This window comes from Fistularia commersonii, chromosome 27 (assembly GCF_037954325.1).
Source record: "Fistularia commersonii isolate RoL2024-O1a breed Wild chromosome 27, RoL_Fcom_v1.0, whole genome shotgun sequence".
NCBI lineage: Eukaryota > Metazoa > Chordata > Actinopteri > Syngnathiformes > Fistulariidae > Fistularia > Fistularia commersonii.
Genome location: NC_141310.1, coordinates 14,285,365 through 14,299,831, shown reverse-complemented (window position 1 = coordinate 14,299,831; position 14,467 = coordinate 14,285,365). Strand labels below are relative to the sequence as shown.

Here is a 14,467-nt window from a genome sequence, read left to right as displayed (position 1 = left end):
GGACCGAACCAGCGACTGCTGGGGGATCAGACTTCAGGAGTTAGCCGGTCCAGGAGAGTTTCATCCAGTATGTGTGGGATTACATACTGGGATTACATACTGGGATTACATACTGGGATTACATACTGGGATTACATACTGGGATTACATGCTGGGATTACCTACTGGGATTACATACTAGGATTACATACTGATACTTAGATCACATACTAGTATTACATACTGGGATTACATACTAAAATCACATACTAAAATCACATACTAGGATCACATACTAGGATTACATACTGATATTTAGATCACATACTGGGATTACATACTGGGATTACATACTGGGATTAGTGAAAAAGGAGATATTTACTGAGTGTTGTGACTGGGTCTGGTCCTCGGCCCTGCAGACGTGGAACCTTCCAGAAGCTTCTGGAGGTCTTGGATTGAGGGACCGGCTGTGGGCGGAGCTCCAGGGCTTCGGCGCCTGGTCACGTGACCAGTAACCTTAACGGACCGGAGGCCAATTAGAGGGGAGGGCAGTGACTCACGCCGCTGACATTTGGTCTCCAGGAGATGGTCACGCCTCCAGCATCAGGACCGCCGGGCACGTGGACGCCAGAGAACCAGGAGCCTGAGAGGCTCCACCTTCTCCGGGGAACCTTCTGGACTCGACACAACATGGAAGTCCATCGACATGCGCTCACGCCGTGTACCGTCACGAGATCCACGTCGGCGACATGTTCTCCGGGTTCTCCTCCCTGGGCTCTCCCCAGGTGGACCCTGCTTCTCCTCGGCTTCTGCTCCCTGGTTCTCCTGGGATGCTGTGATCCCCCTCCGTGGGAAGGTTCTCCAAAGAGCCCCTGGAGTTCAGAGGAGGAGGTCCTCGCCCTGCGTGGCCCCCCTCCCCTGGTAATCCTGGTCAGATGATCTCCTCCCATCTCCTCCTCCACGTCGCTTTGGTTTTTTTTCTCCCCTCTGCAACTCAATTGTCCGGCCGGTGGAGGGTTGGGAGGGAGATAAGCTCTCTTATCTCCGGCAGCCGACCGATCGAGAACCCTTTACGGCCGCATCGACTCCTCCTTTCTGCTTCTGTGAGATGCGAGGAGAAGGTTTGGACGGGGGGACGGGGTCTCCTGGTCTGTGACCTCCAAACCAGAACCGGCAGAGGTGAGAAGAAGGGAGGGCTCCTCGCAACGCCGGGCTCTGCTGGTCTGCCCGGACCTGGGACACCAGGAGGACAGAAGAAGGAGAGATGTTGGGGTGAAAGAGGAGAGCAGAGGGGGTGAAGGTGCGGAGAAGGTGAAAGCAGGACCTTCTGGTGTTCTGATGTTCTGATGTTTCCTCTCGGGTTCTAAAATGATCCCGGGCTGCTGCTCCGTCTAATCTACTGTCGGGGGGGTGACGAGTCTTTAATTAATGACATGGATTTACTTCTGCTGTGTTGGGGATCTTCTCCATGGACCCCACAGATGAGCACCTCCCCCCAATCAACAATCAGCCCGAGGACCGGCGCCGCCACAATGACTCCTGATTGGCCGCTCCATGTCTGGGGCTCTTCTCAAATTTCAGAAGAGCACCGTCATATGCAATCAGGACGTGGGGGGGGAGGGGTGATGTTATGATGTTACCCATCTGCCCCTCCACCCCCTCCACCCTCCACTGTGGGCTTCCTGAAGGTGGAGGATCAGGCTGAGTCAGAACCTGAAGCAGATCAGATGATCAGCATCATCCAGACTCTGACTCTCATCTTCATCTCACTCCTTCTGCAGGCTCTGGACCCTCAGCAGGGCGTTACCCTGGGGGGGGCGTTACCCCGGGGGGTCAATACCTCAGGGGGGCGGTATTTTCCTCGGGGCAATTACACAAAGTAGGCGGGGACACGGGATGCTGGCGAGAAGGCGAGAGCCAATCACAGCAGTGCACTGAGGCCAGGGGCGGGTCGACCCGGTGCCCGCCACCCGTCAATCATTTGCTCCCCCATCGGTCATTGGTCAGAGCGCTCGTCCTGCCGGCGGCCGAGGAGAGGCCGCAGCCAATGACGGCTCGGACTGGGCCGGGGGGCGGGGCTTAACCTCGACGGCTCACCCGTCAATCAGAGAGAGACCTTTCAACCTCTCATTCACACTGAAGGACCATATGGGACCACGAAGGACCATGTGGGACCATGTGGGACCATGTGGGGTCTTCAGTGGATCTTCTGGCCGGTGTCCAGTGGGAGGAAGCAGGAGAAGCACCAGCAGGAGTGGTGGTCCAGCAGGTGCCGGTCGGTCACAAGGACTTCCGTTCACCCGACCCAGGCGAGTCTGGTTCTTGTACCCACCTGGAAAGCCGGAGGTGGAGATCTCGAGCCTGGGTCCGAGGCGGACGAGGAGAACGCGGAGGTTCTTCGGTGCGGTCGGTTTGAACCCCGTAGAACCGAGAGAACCGGGCGTCGCGTGGCCTCCTCCCTTCCCAGAAGTTGGTCCTGACGATCTTTCCCGAACCCGATGACATCTGGACGTCTGCGAGAAGCCGCAATCGCAGCAGCATCTCAGAGGGACCTCCTCTTCCTGGGGGGGGCATTAGCTGTCACGGTAACCGGATTATGGGATGGAGATGAGGCCGGGCCGATGTGTATCTCCTGATGAAGATGCGGATCAGAGTAATGGCCTGTTGGCGGGGGGGGTGAGATGTGGCCGGAAGGTCTGAGAAGGACAAGCTCCACACCTTTGGTTCCTTCTGGCTGGATCTTCCTCCTGGTCCAGACCCTCCTGAAGACCCTGCACCTGAACCGCTCCATGAGGAAAACCAGAGCCGGCGAGACCTTCAGAGGTTTGGGAGACCTCAGCATCTGGAAGCTCCTCCACCTGAAAGACTGCAAACATCTCACAGCCCAACATGAGCTTCACCTGGACGCCTCTGGGTCTGCCAACAATTGAGTGTGTGTGTGTGTGTGTGTGTGTGTGTGTGTGTGTGTGTGTGTGTGTGTGTGTGTGTGTGTGTGTGTGTGTGTGTGTCAGGTTTGCCAGTGTGAATAAAGGTGGCTTTTTAGATCTAATTTGGTGGGGAGGAGGACCAGCCTGAGGAGGACGAGATGAGATGAGATGAGGGGGAGGTGGAGGAGGTGGAGGAGGTGGAGGAGGTGGAGGAGGAGATGAGAAGAGGAGGAGATGAGGTGAGGAGGAGGTGGAGGAGGTGGAGGAGGTGTCCTGTGGGTAATGAAGGCTGAGCAGCCTGATGAGATGGAAACCACGGAGAGCGTGTCTTCTCTGCTTCCACGGCTGATCTGTTCTTCCTGCTTTGGTTCTCCAGCTGGATGACAGTAATGAAGTCCTGCCAGCGCCGCTGGAGAAGATGACGGAGGAGACGTGACTCACGGCGGCGGAGGAGTGACGGACAGGTGTCCTCCGACGGAACGAGAAGGTTCTCTTTGTCTGGAAACGAGGAGGCTTTGCCGATGAAGAGTGAACATTCAGATGTTCTCGACTTCACCCGACATCTCGTCCTTCTCCCGGTCGGAGACGGAGGAGCGACAGGCTCCGCCTCCTTCCAGACCTTCACCTCTGGCTTCAAACAAATGGGCCCGGGACCTTCTACCTTTGGACGGAGTGTTGTCGGACCGCAGGAGGAACCCGGGTTCTTCAACACGGTGAGAACCTCCCGGCCTCGCAGCTTGTCGGGACATTCTGCGGCCGTGGAGAGCAGAGAAGCTGTCCAGAAGCCGGGCGGGAGAACACGGAGAACCGGGGCGACGGCTAGAACCGGAACCTTCTCGCCGTGGAGAGAGGGAACGGCCTGGAACAGCAGGTCAGCGGTCTGGACACCAACGTTCTCCACCAGCGTTTCTGGAGGCCACGGCCTGCGACTCAACTCCGAGCGCCAGAAGCTCCTCCTCCTGCTGGAGGGAGGCGGCGTTCAGCTGGAGATGCCCGAAGTCTGCCGATCACACCTCAGGAGAGCGATGGTGGACTCCAGCCGGGAGGCGACGACAGAAGCTCCGGCGGAGAGGAACATCTGGAACAGTCAGTCTTCAGACCTTCTGTGAAGCAGATGTTCTCCAGCCGGCTGAGCAGAACCTCTTCAGCCCTGCGGAGGTGCGGGACCGGCTTCCTGCCTTCCCGCCACAGTCCACCTGCAGCCAGCAGCCCCACTGGATGACTGACAGCTCACAAGCCCCGCCCCTCGCCACAGAGACGACTGTGATTGGCTCAGACCCTCCTGATCCTGGAGGCAGGCGTGCAGCAGGGATGGATGGGTGAGGGAATGATGGATAGATACATGGATGAATGAATGAATGAATGATATAATGAATGAATGAACTGATGAATGAATGAATGAATGAATGAACGAATGAATGAATGAAGGAATGAATGAATGAATCCACGACCGGGCGTGTTTTTAACAACCTCTTTGTTTCCAGACTGTCTGACTGGGTTGTTGTGTCTGGAGACGTTGCTTGAATGGATGAAGGCGAGGAAGAAGAGAAGAAGACGACCTCCACGTTTGAGATCCTGGGATTTGTAGTTTTTATTCCCGTCCCCAAACTGGAGCCACTGGAAAACAATAGTTTTGACATCCTCATCCATCTCCATCCTTCTCCGCCCATCATCACCCTCCTCCTCCTCCGTCCTCCCCTCCCTCCTCCACTCTGAGTCCACCCCTCCCCTGAGGAGAGAGAGCGCTGAGCGAGGAGGAGGGAGGCTCCCTATAAAAGAGCCGCCGCTTCTACGTCTCCAGAAAAGCCAGCGAGGGAGGTGAAGTTCCCAGCGCCTGCCGCCCCGAGGGACCTCCAGCTTCCCATCACAGGTAGGACCTCGTCCGGGATCCACCTCTGACCCTCCTCCCGCGGGGAGGACGAGGTCATGTCCTCTACTCCGAAGGCGGAGGTTGGGAGGAGAAGGTTCGTGACCCCGCGGCCCAGATGTTTGTGGCCCGGCTGACGGAGCCGTGGAGAACGTGGTCGGTTCTCAGAGAAATGGCCGGGGGGGTTTATCTTCAGCGGAGACAAAGGGGGGCGTTCCACATCCAGCCGGTCCGCCTGCGGTGGGTCGCCTCTGGTTTGGACACCCGGACGCAGCTTCACGCCATCACCGTCGCTCCAGAAGGTCCTTCCAAACATCTCTGAGCTCCAGGCCGGCGTGCTGAGGGTGAAGGTCGGGTGGGACGCCCCTCCACCGCACAGGGGCAGTTTCGGTGAGCCGCCCGCGGCCCCTGCGGCCCCTGCGGCCCCTGGCTCAAATTCTAAATATATATGTCGGGAGCTCGGGAGGAACGGAGCTCCAGGATCTCAAAAATGTTTGAAAGGACCTTTTAGTTTCACTCCTGCCCTCCGGGGTTCATCTTTACAAAGTGGTTATTAGGCGCCCCTGATTACTGAATCCCATTATCCCCTGTTTCCGTCGGCGATAACGAACTTTACCCCCCCCTCGCTATGAATAATCAATGCAGTCGTCGCTCTTTACATGTGACCTTGAACGCACCACGTGGCTGCGTCCGGGTTCTGGCGGGGAAGTTCTGACGCGGTTCTCGGAGGTCTAATCCCTCCGTCCCTGTCGCCGGGCGGGCCGAGCCCGGGGTTTGGACATTTAGCTTCCCTGAAAAGCGCTCCTTGTGAGGTCAGCGCTGCGCTACGCTAACGTTCGTCCTGATAATCTTCCAAATCCCGTCACATGTTAAGTTTTTGTCGGAACATCCATGTCAATTCTGCCTCCACCAATCAGGCGGGTCCCGGCGGCGGGCGGGGCCAGACTTAGCCGACACTTTGCAAGGCAGAAGAGAAGGCGAGGTTTTATTTCAGGCTAACTTTAGGTTTTATTTCAGGCTAACTTTAGGTAAACTAGCCGCTGTCGTCTGGTATTTTAGCCAAACAAATCCTGCGCTCACCGCTGCTCGTGTGTGTTCGCATTTTGTTCCGCTCACTCTTTCAATCCACGTCTGACTTTTGGTCCGGGGATTGTGATCGGAAACATCTTCCTCGCTGTCTCTGCCGCTGGGGTCGCACTGGACGGAGGACAAACTTCACAGCAAACCACGTTGAAACTATTCCATCCGTCCCTCAAATAAACCGTTCGTTAGCGCGGACGGTACGACCTACGAGATCTGACGGCTGTTCCTGCGCACGTTTTCAAAACGCCACGGTTGCTGTAACAACCAGTGGATCGGGGTGCAGCAGCAGAGCGGGCGGAGGTCCGGGTGGCGGCGGAGCTCCGAGGTCGGCGGCGGAGGTCCTCCCGGGAAACATGCCGGTGAGTGCTGCCGTCGGCCGCTGCGCCCGCAAATGGAGGATGTGGCGGCCGCGTTTTGTTTCCACTCGTCCTGCGCTGCGGTTGGACAGCCGGGTCATCGGTGAGGACGTGCGCGTCCACGTGCGCCTCCAACCACTGCAGAAAGTGAAGAACGGCGTTTGTGGAATGGGGACCACAGGGAAGCTGCGGAGGCTCCGTGGATCAGCACTCCCTGAGGGTGACGGGTCGGTTCTCCATTGAGTGGGTTCTGCGATTGACAGCTGACCCGTCTGGTTAAGCTCCGCCTCTCGCGCTAATGTCGGCTAAAACCCCTCATTACTGGTCCCGTGAGGAAGACCAGCTGGACACGGTCTAGGATTTTTTAAGAAGCTCAACACTGACCGCTGCCCCCTAGTGTCCCGGAGGTGGAACTGCAGCCCGACCGCTGCTCGCTGTGCCTCTGCAGCTGCGGCGAGCGGCGCCGCGTTCGAACCCTGGACGAACATGGCGAGTAGACACCGCTCCTGTGGCCAAGTGCAACCGATACACCGCCTCCGCTGCCAGCCATAAACACACACACACACACACACACACACACACACAGTGAAGCTTGGGTGGCGGGCGTCCCTGCGCAGAGGGGCCGCTGAAGTTCCTGGACGCCGATGCAGAGCAGGAAGCCCAGCGCAGTAACCGCATTAACAAACAAACCAAGATGTACGACTGACAGCGGATCCAGTAAATGCCGCGGAGGATTTACGGCGCGGCGTCACCGTCCGGACACGCCATCGCTCGCTGTCCACGAGCCGCCCCTGCAGGGAACACGCCATTAGCTGTGTGAAGGAACAGCAACAACAGGTCCTTGACCCCGGCGAGGCGGCCGTCGGGCGCGGCTCTGTCGGACGGCGGGGGGGGGGTCACAGGTGATGTCGCACGGCGCCGAGCTCGACGGCGCCGCTCAGCCGGGCCGGCGGGAGGAGGGGTTAATCCCGGGAAGTAATGTTCCCGCAGCAGCGGGGGTTCCCGGCCGTCCTTTTCTGCCGGGGATTGGCGTCCCCTCCCCCGCCGCTTCTCGCCACGCCGCTTTGTGCGCTCGCATCTCAAGAGCCGCCTCACGCCGCTCGCCTCCTTTCAGTCCGTCCACAACTCAGTTTCCGAGCCGCTGTTCCTGCGCCGTCTCCTCGGACCGGGCGGCTCCGGAGGCAGCGACGCCTCGTCCAGAACCTCCAGCTGGATATCTCTGCAGCCGAGGGCCATCTGGGCGCCGGCGCCCGGCCTCGGCCCCGGACGGGTGCTTCGGCGGCGGCGAGCCTTCTCCACGTCTCCAGGTTTCTGTCTCCTGGATCCGCTCTGGGCTGGAGAACCCTGCAGACACACGGCTGTCGGTCACAAACCCGTGGAGATGAACATGAATGGAAGAACAGACCGAAATCCACAGGCATTACAAAGCTAAAAGAATAAATAATATGTGTGTGATAAACATTCGGAGGAATAAATGGTGCGTCCTTGTCAGCGCCCTCCTCCGAACAGAACACCAAGCTCAATCAATATGAATCCCACCCACACACACACACACACACACACACACACACACACACACACACACACACACACACACACACGCTGCCTCCCGATCATTAATGGTCCATCAGTGGTATTGATAAAGGGACATTGATTTTGCGTGTCGTGTCAGGGTGTAATGACCCCGCGTCACAGCCCGTCAGTATGATTGACAGCCGCCGTCCCGTGGAGCCATTCTGGCTCAAAACGATGACGGTACTTCTCGTGCACCCCCCCACTCCCCCCCCCCCCCCCCCGGGGTCGCCCCCTGCTGGCCACGATGAAGAACGCAGCGGGCTTGCGTGGTTCCGGGTTCGGACGCGTTCACGCGTTATTACGCGCTCCGGTTTGTTCTTCGGGACGGACAGGAAGAGCTGTGCTGGGCTGGGGGGGGGGGGGGGGGGGGGGGGGGGCAAGAGGCCAGCGTGCGGCCGCCTCCCCGTCCATCCTATCGGAGGGTCGGATGTGTCAAATCAGCACCGCAACGCTTCCCTTCCATTTCTTCCCGCACCAGTCGGCCATCAATGCTGGAACAAAGCGTGCGGCGGCGGCGGGTGGGCGGACGGGGGGGGGGGGGGGGGGGGGGGGGCTGCCACTCAAAGTGACTGTTCTGACAGAGCGCGAGGCGTCCGCAGCTCGGCCCCCCCCGGGCTCCCGGGCCCCCCCAGCCCCCCCCCCCGGGCCCCCCGGGCCCAAAATAAACAGTCTTTAATTACCTGTCAGAGCGGCCGGTCGGCCGCGGGCGCGCCTGGACTGCGGGGGCAGGAAGTCACGATGATTACCGGCACCTCGCCGGGGGGGGGGGGGGCGGTTCCGGACGGCCCGGGGAGGGATCCTGGGCGGGGGCGCGTCCTGCCTCGACGTGTTTTTATTATTATTACACGTTAAAACTCGTCAACCCGGGTTTGATAGATTTCTATCTGACGGTTTGCAGGGTTGAGGTCCAGAGAACAGGATCTTCTCTCCGCGCACCCGGGCGGCGGACCCGGGACCGGAACCGGAACCCGGGCTCCCGGGTCCAGCTCTCGGCTCTCTTTGGATCCGACTGGAACTTTGAAATTGGAGGTTTTCCGTGAAGTTTTTCTTAATAAGCGCTTCTCCGCGGTAAAGAGTCGTTTGCGTTGCTGTGCGGCGGAGCGTCCCGGGGCTCCGGAGCCGCCGGTAAATATGATGAAGACGCGCAGGATTAACGTCCCGCGCGGCCAGCCGTGGATAATCCGGCTTTTCAGCCCAGAGCCATTTACCCCCCCACGCTTCCCGCTGCTGATGAGGAACAGGACGATGATGGCGAGGAGCGGCGGCGGCGGCGGCCCAGAACCGTTTGCTCATTTCTCCTCACAGGGCTGTCCGCCGCCGCCGCCGCCGCCGCCGCCGCCGCCGCGGACTTGAGGAGAAGTTCAGAAGACACTGCCGTCTACCTGCGGTCTCCACTGCCCTCTTCAAGCTCCACTGGACAGCATCCCTGTCAGGACCAGGCTCGGGTCCGAGTCCAGGGCTGGGCTTGGGGCCACAGTCATCCATTCACACACACACACACACACACACACACACACACACACACACACACACACACACACACACACACACACAGTATCCTGGCCATGTGGGGGTCGCTGCCTTGCCAAAGGATAAGGAGGAGTTGAACCAGCAACCTTCTCACCTGCTCTGCCAGTTGAGACACAACCACTCAGTGATTGATTGATTGATTGATTGATTGAACTGGGAGTGACGGGTTGCTGATTTGGTTTGTGTATCTGCTGCCCCGGTTCACGCCCCCCTGGGTGTGAGTGCCGGGTCCTCCTGGGCCGGTTCTTGTCCGGTCTGGCCGTTCCGCCGACGCTCTGCTTATGTTCTCCAACTCCGCCCAGATGTTCTCCAGGTTCTCGTAGAGATGGAGCGCTGGAGGCGCAGGAGAAGCTGTGCGTTGAGGGATTTCCCGTGACGTGAAGAAGGTCTGCTGGGCAGCCTCGCCGCAGACAGTAATGACCTCATTAACTGGTTTATTTAGTGGTTAATCAGTTAATTAAAAGTGGGATAATTGAGCCCGGGGAAGTGGGGGTGGGGGGGCTTCTCTGGAGGACGTCAGAACCGAGCAGGCTCCGCCCGCTTCCCATCTGCTTCTGACGGGGAGGTTCAGGAGACCTGGACCAGCTTCTTCAGGGTGAGGCCTGGAAGTCCAGCCTGTCCTTCTTCCAGGAGAGCCAGAACCGGTGAAACCTTTTTGATTGACAGCGAGCCGGGTCAAGCCCCGCCTCTCCCCTCAGAGGCGGCTGTGATTGGCCGCAGACCTTCGCAACGGGCGTCGTCATCCCTCCCGGACCAAAGGGGGCGCCGTAGACCAGGTGCAGGTCCTGGAGCGGGTGGTCCCGAGCGGACGACCACGTACGGCCCCGAGAACATGGAGGAGATCAGTGATGTCCACATCAGTGTGTGCGTGTGTGTGTGCATGTGTGTGTGTGTGTGCGTGTGTGTGTGTGTGCGTGTGTGTGTGTGTGTGTGTGTGTGTCTAAAAGAGAGAGAGACAAACATTGACTCACTCAGTTGCCGGAGGTATTAATTGAGGCATCAATTAAAGACATTAAGGAGTGTGTTTAATGAGATGGAAATGCCTGGTGTGTGTGTGTGTGTGTGTGTGTGTGTGTGTGTGTGTGTGTGTGTGTGTGTGTGTGTGTGTGTGTGTGTGTGTGTGTGTGAGAGAGAGCGAGAAGCCTCCAGAAATGGGGGGTCCTCCCAGAATAAGGTCAAATCCTTCTCTGGCGTTTCATATGACAACGTTTCCAAAAGAGGAAGAAGAGGAGGAGGATTTCCACGGCAACACTGTTACCACGACAACAGCACGCGGGGGTCCTCGGGTCGAATCCAGGGGTCCCTGGGTTCTTCCCGTGGGTTCTCCGCCAGCATGGTCCCGGTGCAGGAGCCAATCACAGCTGTCCCAGAGGCCGGAGGCGGAGCCTCACCCGCACCGCTCACCTGTCAATCACACCTGCGGGTAGTTTAGTGGTCGAGGAATGGGATGAATGACGCTGGAGAACCCTCAGAGAACCCTGGAGAACATGGAGAGGCTCAGAGTGCAGAAACCAGGGTCCATTTCCTGTCCTTTTGTGTCCAGCAGACGGTGGAACCATGAGGACGGTGGTGGTTCTGCTGCTGCTGTGTGTGTGTGACCCAGGACACAGCGACTGCAGCGCCGACTGCCTGGCCTGCAGACACACACTGCCCAGGCAGCTGAGGGTCCACAGCATGGTGAGCGGAAACACACACACACACACACACAGAGGGTTGAGGATATTGCCCTGTTTGCTGTCATCACCATGGTAACTCCTGAAAACACACATCCCTCTCCTCATTAGCTTAGCACAATGAATGGTTCCCTACAGTAACTCCTAGCTTAGCTCCGTCATCAGGGGATCAGGTCACAGTTGTTGTTGCCCCCCCTCTCCCTCTCTGCCCCCCTCCCTCTCTGCCCCCCCATCCTCGTCCATGACTCAACAAATTGTCCTTTTTACATTTCAGCTTTAATTTGTTGTGGCTAATTTATTCCTGAGGAGGGGGCCGTGCACGTTGCTTCCCGCCATGTGGTTTTGCCCTGTGGTCACCCCCTCCCCCCCCCCCTCCCCCAACCCCAACCCTTTGCCCCCCCTCCCCCTTGTAGGAGAGGCATCAGGAGACATCAGACTTGAATGACAAACAAACAAACAAAGCCGGGGCCTCTCGGGGGGTCTGGGATCTCAGTCCGAGGCAGGACCTTCTCCAGAACCTCACCTCCTGGCCTTGATATGAGCATGAGCAGGTGGCGGTGCTCGCTAATCCCCTCCTTTTAGCCGTGTCGTCCAAAGCTACCTCACCACAAGGTGTCCTTGTGTTTGAAGCTTTCAGCCCCGTCCCGTCCGGCAGTCCTGAGCTAACAGCTACGCTAGCAAAAGTAGCATGCCTATCATGACCTACGCGGCTAGCTTGAAGTCCTCGTAGCTGCAGGCCAGGTGTCCCGTCCTGGGGGGCCGAGTGCGGCTCCCCCTGCCGGTCGCCAGCCTTCGCCGGGCTGCTCGTCCAATGGGAGCTCTGACTCGGGGTGGGCGGGGCCGGCGCGCATCGACCGAGCGTATTGACGTCCGGGGTCGGCGGCCGGCCATCGCCGGGTTCAGACGGAGGGCAGGCGTCCTCCAGGAGGAGAACACCTCAGCGGGGAAGGGGGGGGTCTGAGTGCCGGGGGGTGTTAAAGATGGCCGTCTGTCCTCAGGCCTGTCTGGTGGAGTGCGAGGGGAACGCCTCCCCGGCGCCCTCCTGGGACCTCTGCCGCCAGGCGCTGGTCTCAGTGCGCCGCAGATCTCAGGAGGAGGCGGAGGCCCTGCTGCCGGCCCAGGACCACGAGGACGAGGAGCCGGGGGACGACTGGCCGCCGCCGCAGAGGTCGGACCTCCTGAGCCGGGTGTACGGGACGGGACGGATGGCGCCGAGCGGCGCCGTCGACTACGACTCCCGCGGCGGCCTGATCCTGGAGGACGAGTTCCAGGAGGAGGCCGGGCGGGAGGAGGTGCGCTCCGAGGTGGCGGCGCCGTCAGAGGACCGCTCGGACCCGGGCATCTCCAAGAGGTTCGGCGGCTTCGTCAAAGGGCGCCACAGCTACAGGAAGCTGCTGGCGCCGGGACGCTCCTACCAGAAACGCTACGGCGGCTTCATCGGGATCCGGAAGTCGGCGCGCAAGTGGAACAACCAGAAGCGCTTCAGCGAGTTCCTCAGGCAGTACCTGGGCATGGGCGCCCGCAACCCCGACGCCCCCGAGGGACGGACCCACGACGCCGTCTAGGGCCACGCATTTATATTTGGAAAAAAAATCAAAATAAAAGGTAAAAAAACAGCAACCGGTAAAAATGTAATAAAAAATCAAGTCTTTGTTTCCATGTGGATCTGAGATGGGGGGGGGGGGGGGGGTCTGAAGCAGTGAAGAGGAAGAATCAACTCATTAGAAATAAATGTCGGGCTAAACTTGTGAATTGAGAAAAATATTTTACTTCCAAATTTATCGGTTCATTATTCAATTTTTATCCTAATAAAAAAAATTCTCAAAAATATTTTGTCAGTGTGACGCAGTGAGACGTTCTCACCCTGTTTGTTGCCCTTTAATACCCACCCCGTCTTTGGCGCCCCCTGGTGGTCAAATAAGGCAGCCTTTGCAGGTGTGTTGTTTGCCTGGACGACCAACAGGTCTGCTGCCTCTGGGGGTCTGGACCAGGTGAGGAGCCGCCCACGTCCTCCTGCAGACTCTTCCTCCTCTTCCTCCTCTTCCTCGTCCTGCAGTGAATAGTTGGTCGATAAAAGCTGCTCGCCGACGTCTCGCAGCAAATGATTCAGTCTCAGGCTGGTTTGTACCTCAGCGCCCACCAGGGGGAAGGTCCAGTGCGCGTGCACACACACACACACACACACACACACACACACACATTCTAACCACGAATAAACAGTTAAAGGATATGTGTAACATGGATTTCATGGACTTCACCCTGAAAGTTTAAAAAAGTAGGATATAATTTTTTCAAATGTATTCATATTTATCAATCGATCGGGGTCGGGGTCGTCCTCTCTTCTCCTCGTCTCCTCATCCCCTCGTCCCCTCTTCTCCTCGTCTCCTCGTCTCCTCTGCCCTGACTCCCATCTTGTTTTCCTTGTGAATTAAAGTGAAGAGGTGAGCCCACATTTGTCTGTGAAATAAACACAAACCAAAGTGAAACATCCAGAAGAGATGACCTCTAGCTGTCGGACCTCCATCTGCGGTCGGCTGTCATTCAGATCCACGTGAGACAGAATAAAACCTGCAAAAGAATTAAAAAGGAAGAAAAGAACGGACCGTAGTTTTCTTCCTTTTGTCCAAAGTCCGCCCCCTGCCTTGGTCTCCCGATGGCTCCTCCTGTGTTTCTACACCTGCTTGAGGAGGAGCAGGTTCCAGCTCGGGTTCCATCGGGCCAGAGGAGAAACCCCCCGGTGGTCAGACCTCACCTCCACCACATCCTGCAGGAAACATCTCGCCGGCTTCGGCTCCTTCACGAAAGGATGAAGAACAAATCCTGGTGTCCTCTTCATTTATCTGACACCTTTCAGGGTGAGTCCCGGAAAGTTCAACACGTTCCAGAAGTTGTCAGACACCAAGAAGCTCCCTGACAGACTGCAGAACCGAGGAACCTCTGGGACGAGAGGAGGAACGTCCAGTCGCCGCCATTAGATCCGACAAGGTTAGACCAGGACCTGGAGGACTGGGAACCTCTGCAGACTCACAGCAAGAAGGTTTTCTGCTTCTAATCCCCTGCCTGCTGGGGTTTCTCCTGGTTCTCTCCAGGTTCTGTCCAGGTTCTCTCCTGGTTCTCTCCTGGTTCTCTCCAGGTTCTCTCCTGGTTCTCTCCAGGTTCTCTCCAGGTTCTCTCCAGGTTCTCTCCTGGTTCTCTCCAGGTTCTCTCCAGGTTCTCTCCAGGTTCTCTCCAGGTTCTCTCCAGGTTCTCTCCTGGTTCTCTCCAGGTTCTCTCCAGGGGTTCTGTGCAGAGGCTGCTGACGCTCCCGGAAGCAGAATCAGGGAAAACCCGATAAGAAACGTGTCGCACTGCAGGCAGGACTTTAAAAGAAGAAGAATTTGAGAGAACCAGAGGCACTGAAATAGAAATGCTGCAGGAACCGTGTGAGAAGGTGCTCGTCTTTCCAAACGCCTCCAAAGTCCGGCAGGAAAAAAAGCA

The 14,467-nt window shown here is 58.1% G+C and overlaps 1 protein-coding gene and 1 long non-coding RNA gene across 3 annotated transcripts; one reads left to right on the top strand and one right to left on the bottom strand.

Moving 5' to 3' along the window:
- The first annotated feature begins 4,699 nt into the window (after positions 1–4,699).
- Positions 4,700–12,666, top strand: pnoca (prepronociceptin a). Of its 2 annotated transcripts, none has more exons than XM_086174902.1 (3): positions 4,700–4,776; positions 10,864–10,994; positions 11,989–12,666. In XM_086174902.1, the coding sequence occupies exons 2-3, from the start codon at positions 10,875–10,877 to the stop codon at positions 12,553–12,555; spliced, it is 687 nt and encodes a 228-aa protein (XP_086031028.1). In that variant the 5' UTR covers positions 4,700–4,776; positions 10,864–10,874; the 3' UTR covers positions 12,556–12,666. The 2 variants fall into 2 exon arrangements, with proteins under 2 accessions (XP_086031028.1, XP_086031029.1); XM_086174903.1 differs by having other exon boundaries at positions 4,722–4,776; positions 10,861–10,994.
- A 193-nt stretch (positions 12,667–12,859) lies between these two features.
- Positions 12,860–14,059, bottom strand: LOC147218107 (uncharacterized). The gene is made up of 3 exons (XR_015108876.1): positions 13,594–14,059; positions 13,119–13,447; positions 12,860–13,040 (listed from the first exon to the last, which is right to left on the bottom strand). It is a non-coding gene; the product is annotated as an uncharacterized LOC147218107 (long non-coding RNA).
- Positions 14,060–14,467: the final 408 nt, after the last annotated feature.

Coding starts and splice junctions, on each gene's coding strand:
- pnoca (XM_086174902.1), top strand. CDS start 10,875: ATGAGGACGGTGGTGGTTCTGCTGCTGCTGTGTGTGTGTGACCCAGGA. Junction 10,995..11,988: donor AGCTGAGGGTCCACAGCATG/GTGAGCGGAAAC, acceptor GTCTGTCCTCAG/GCCTGTCTGGTGGAGTGCGA.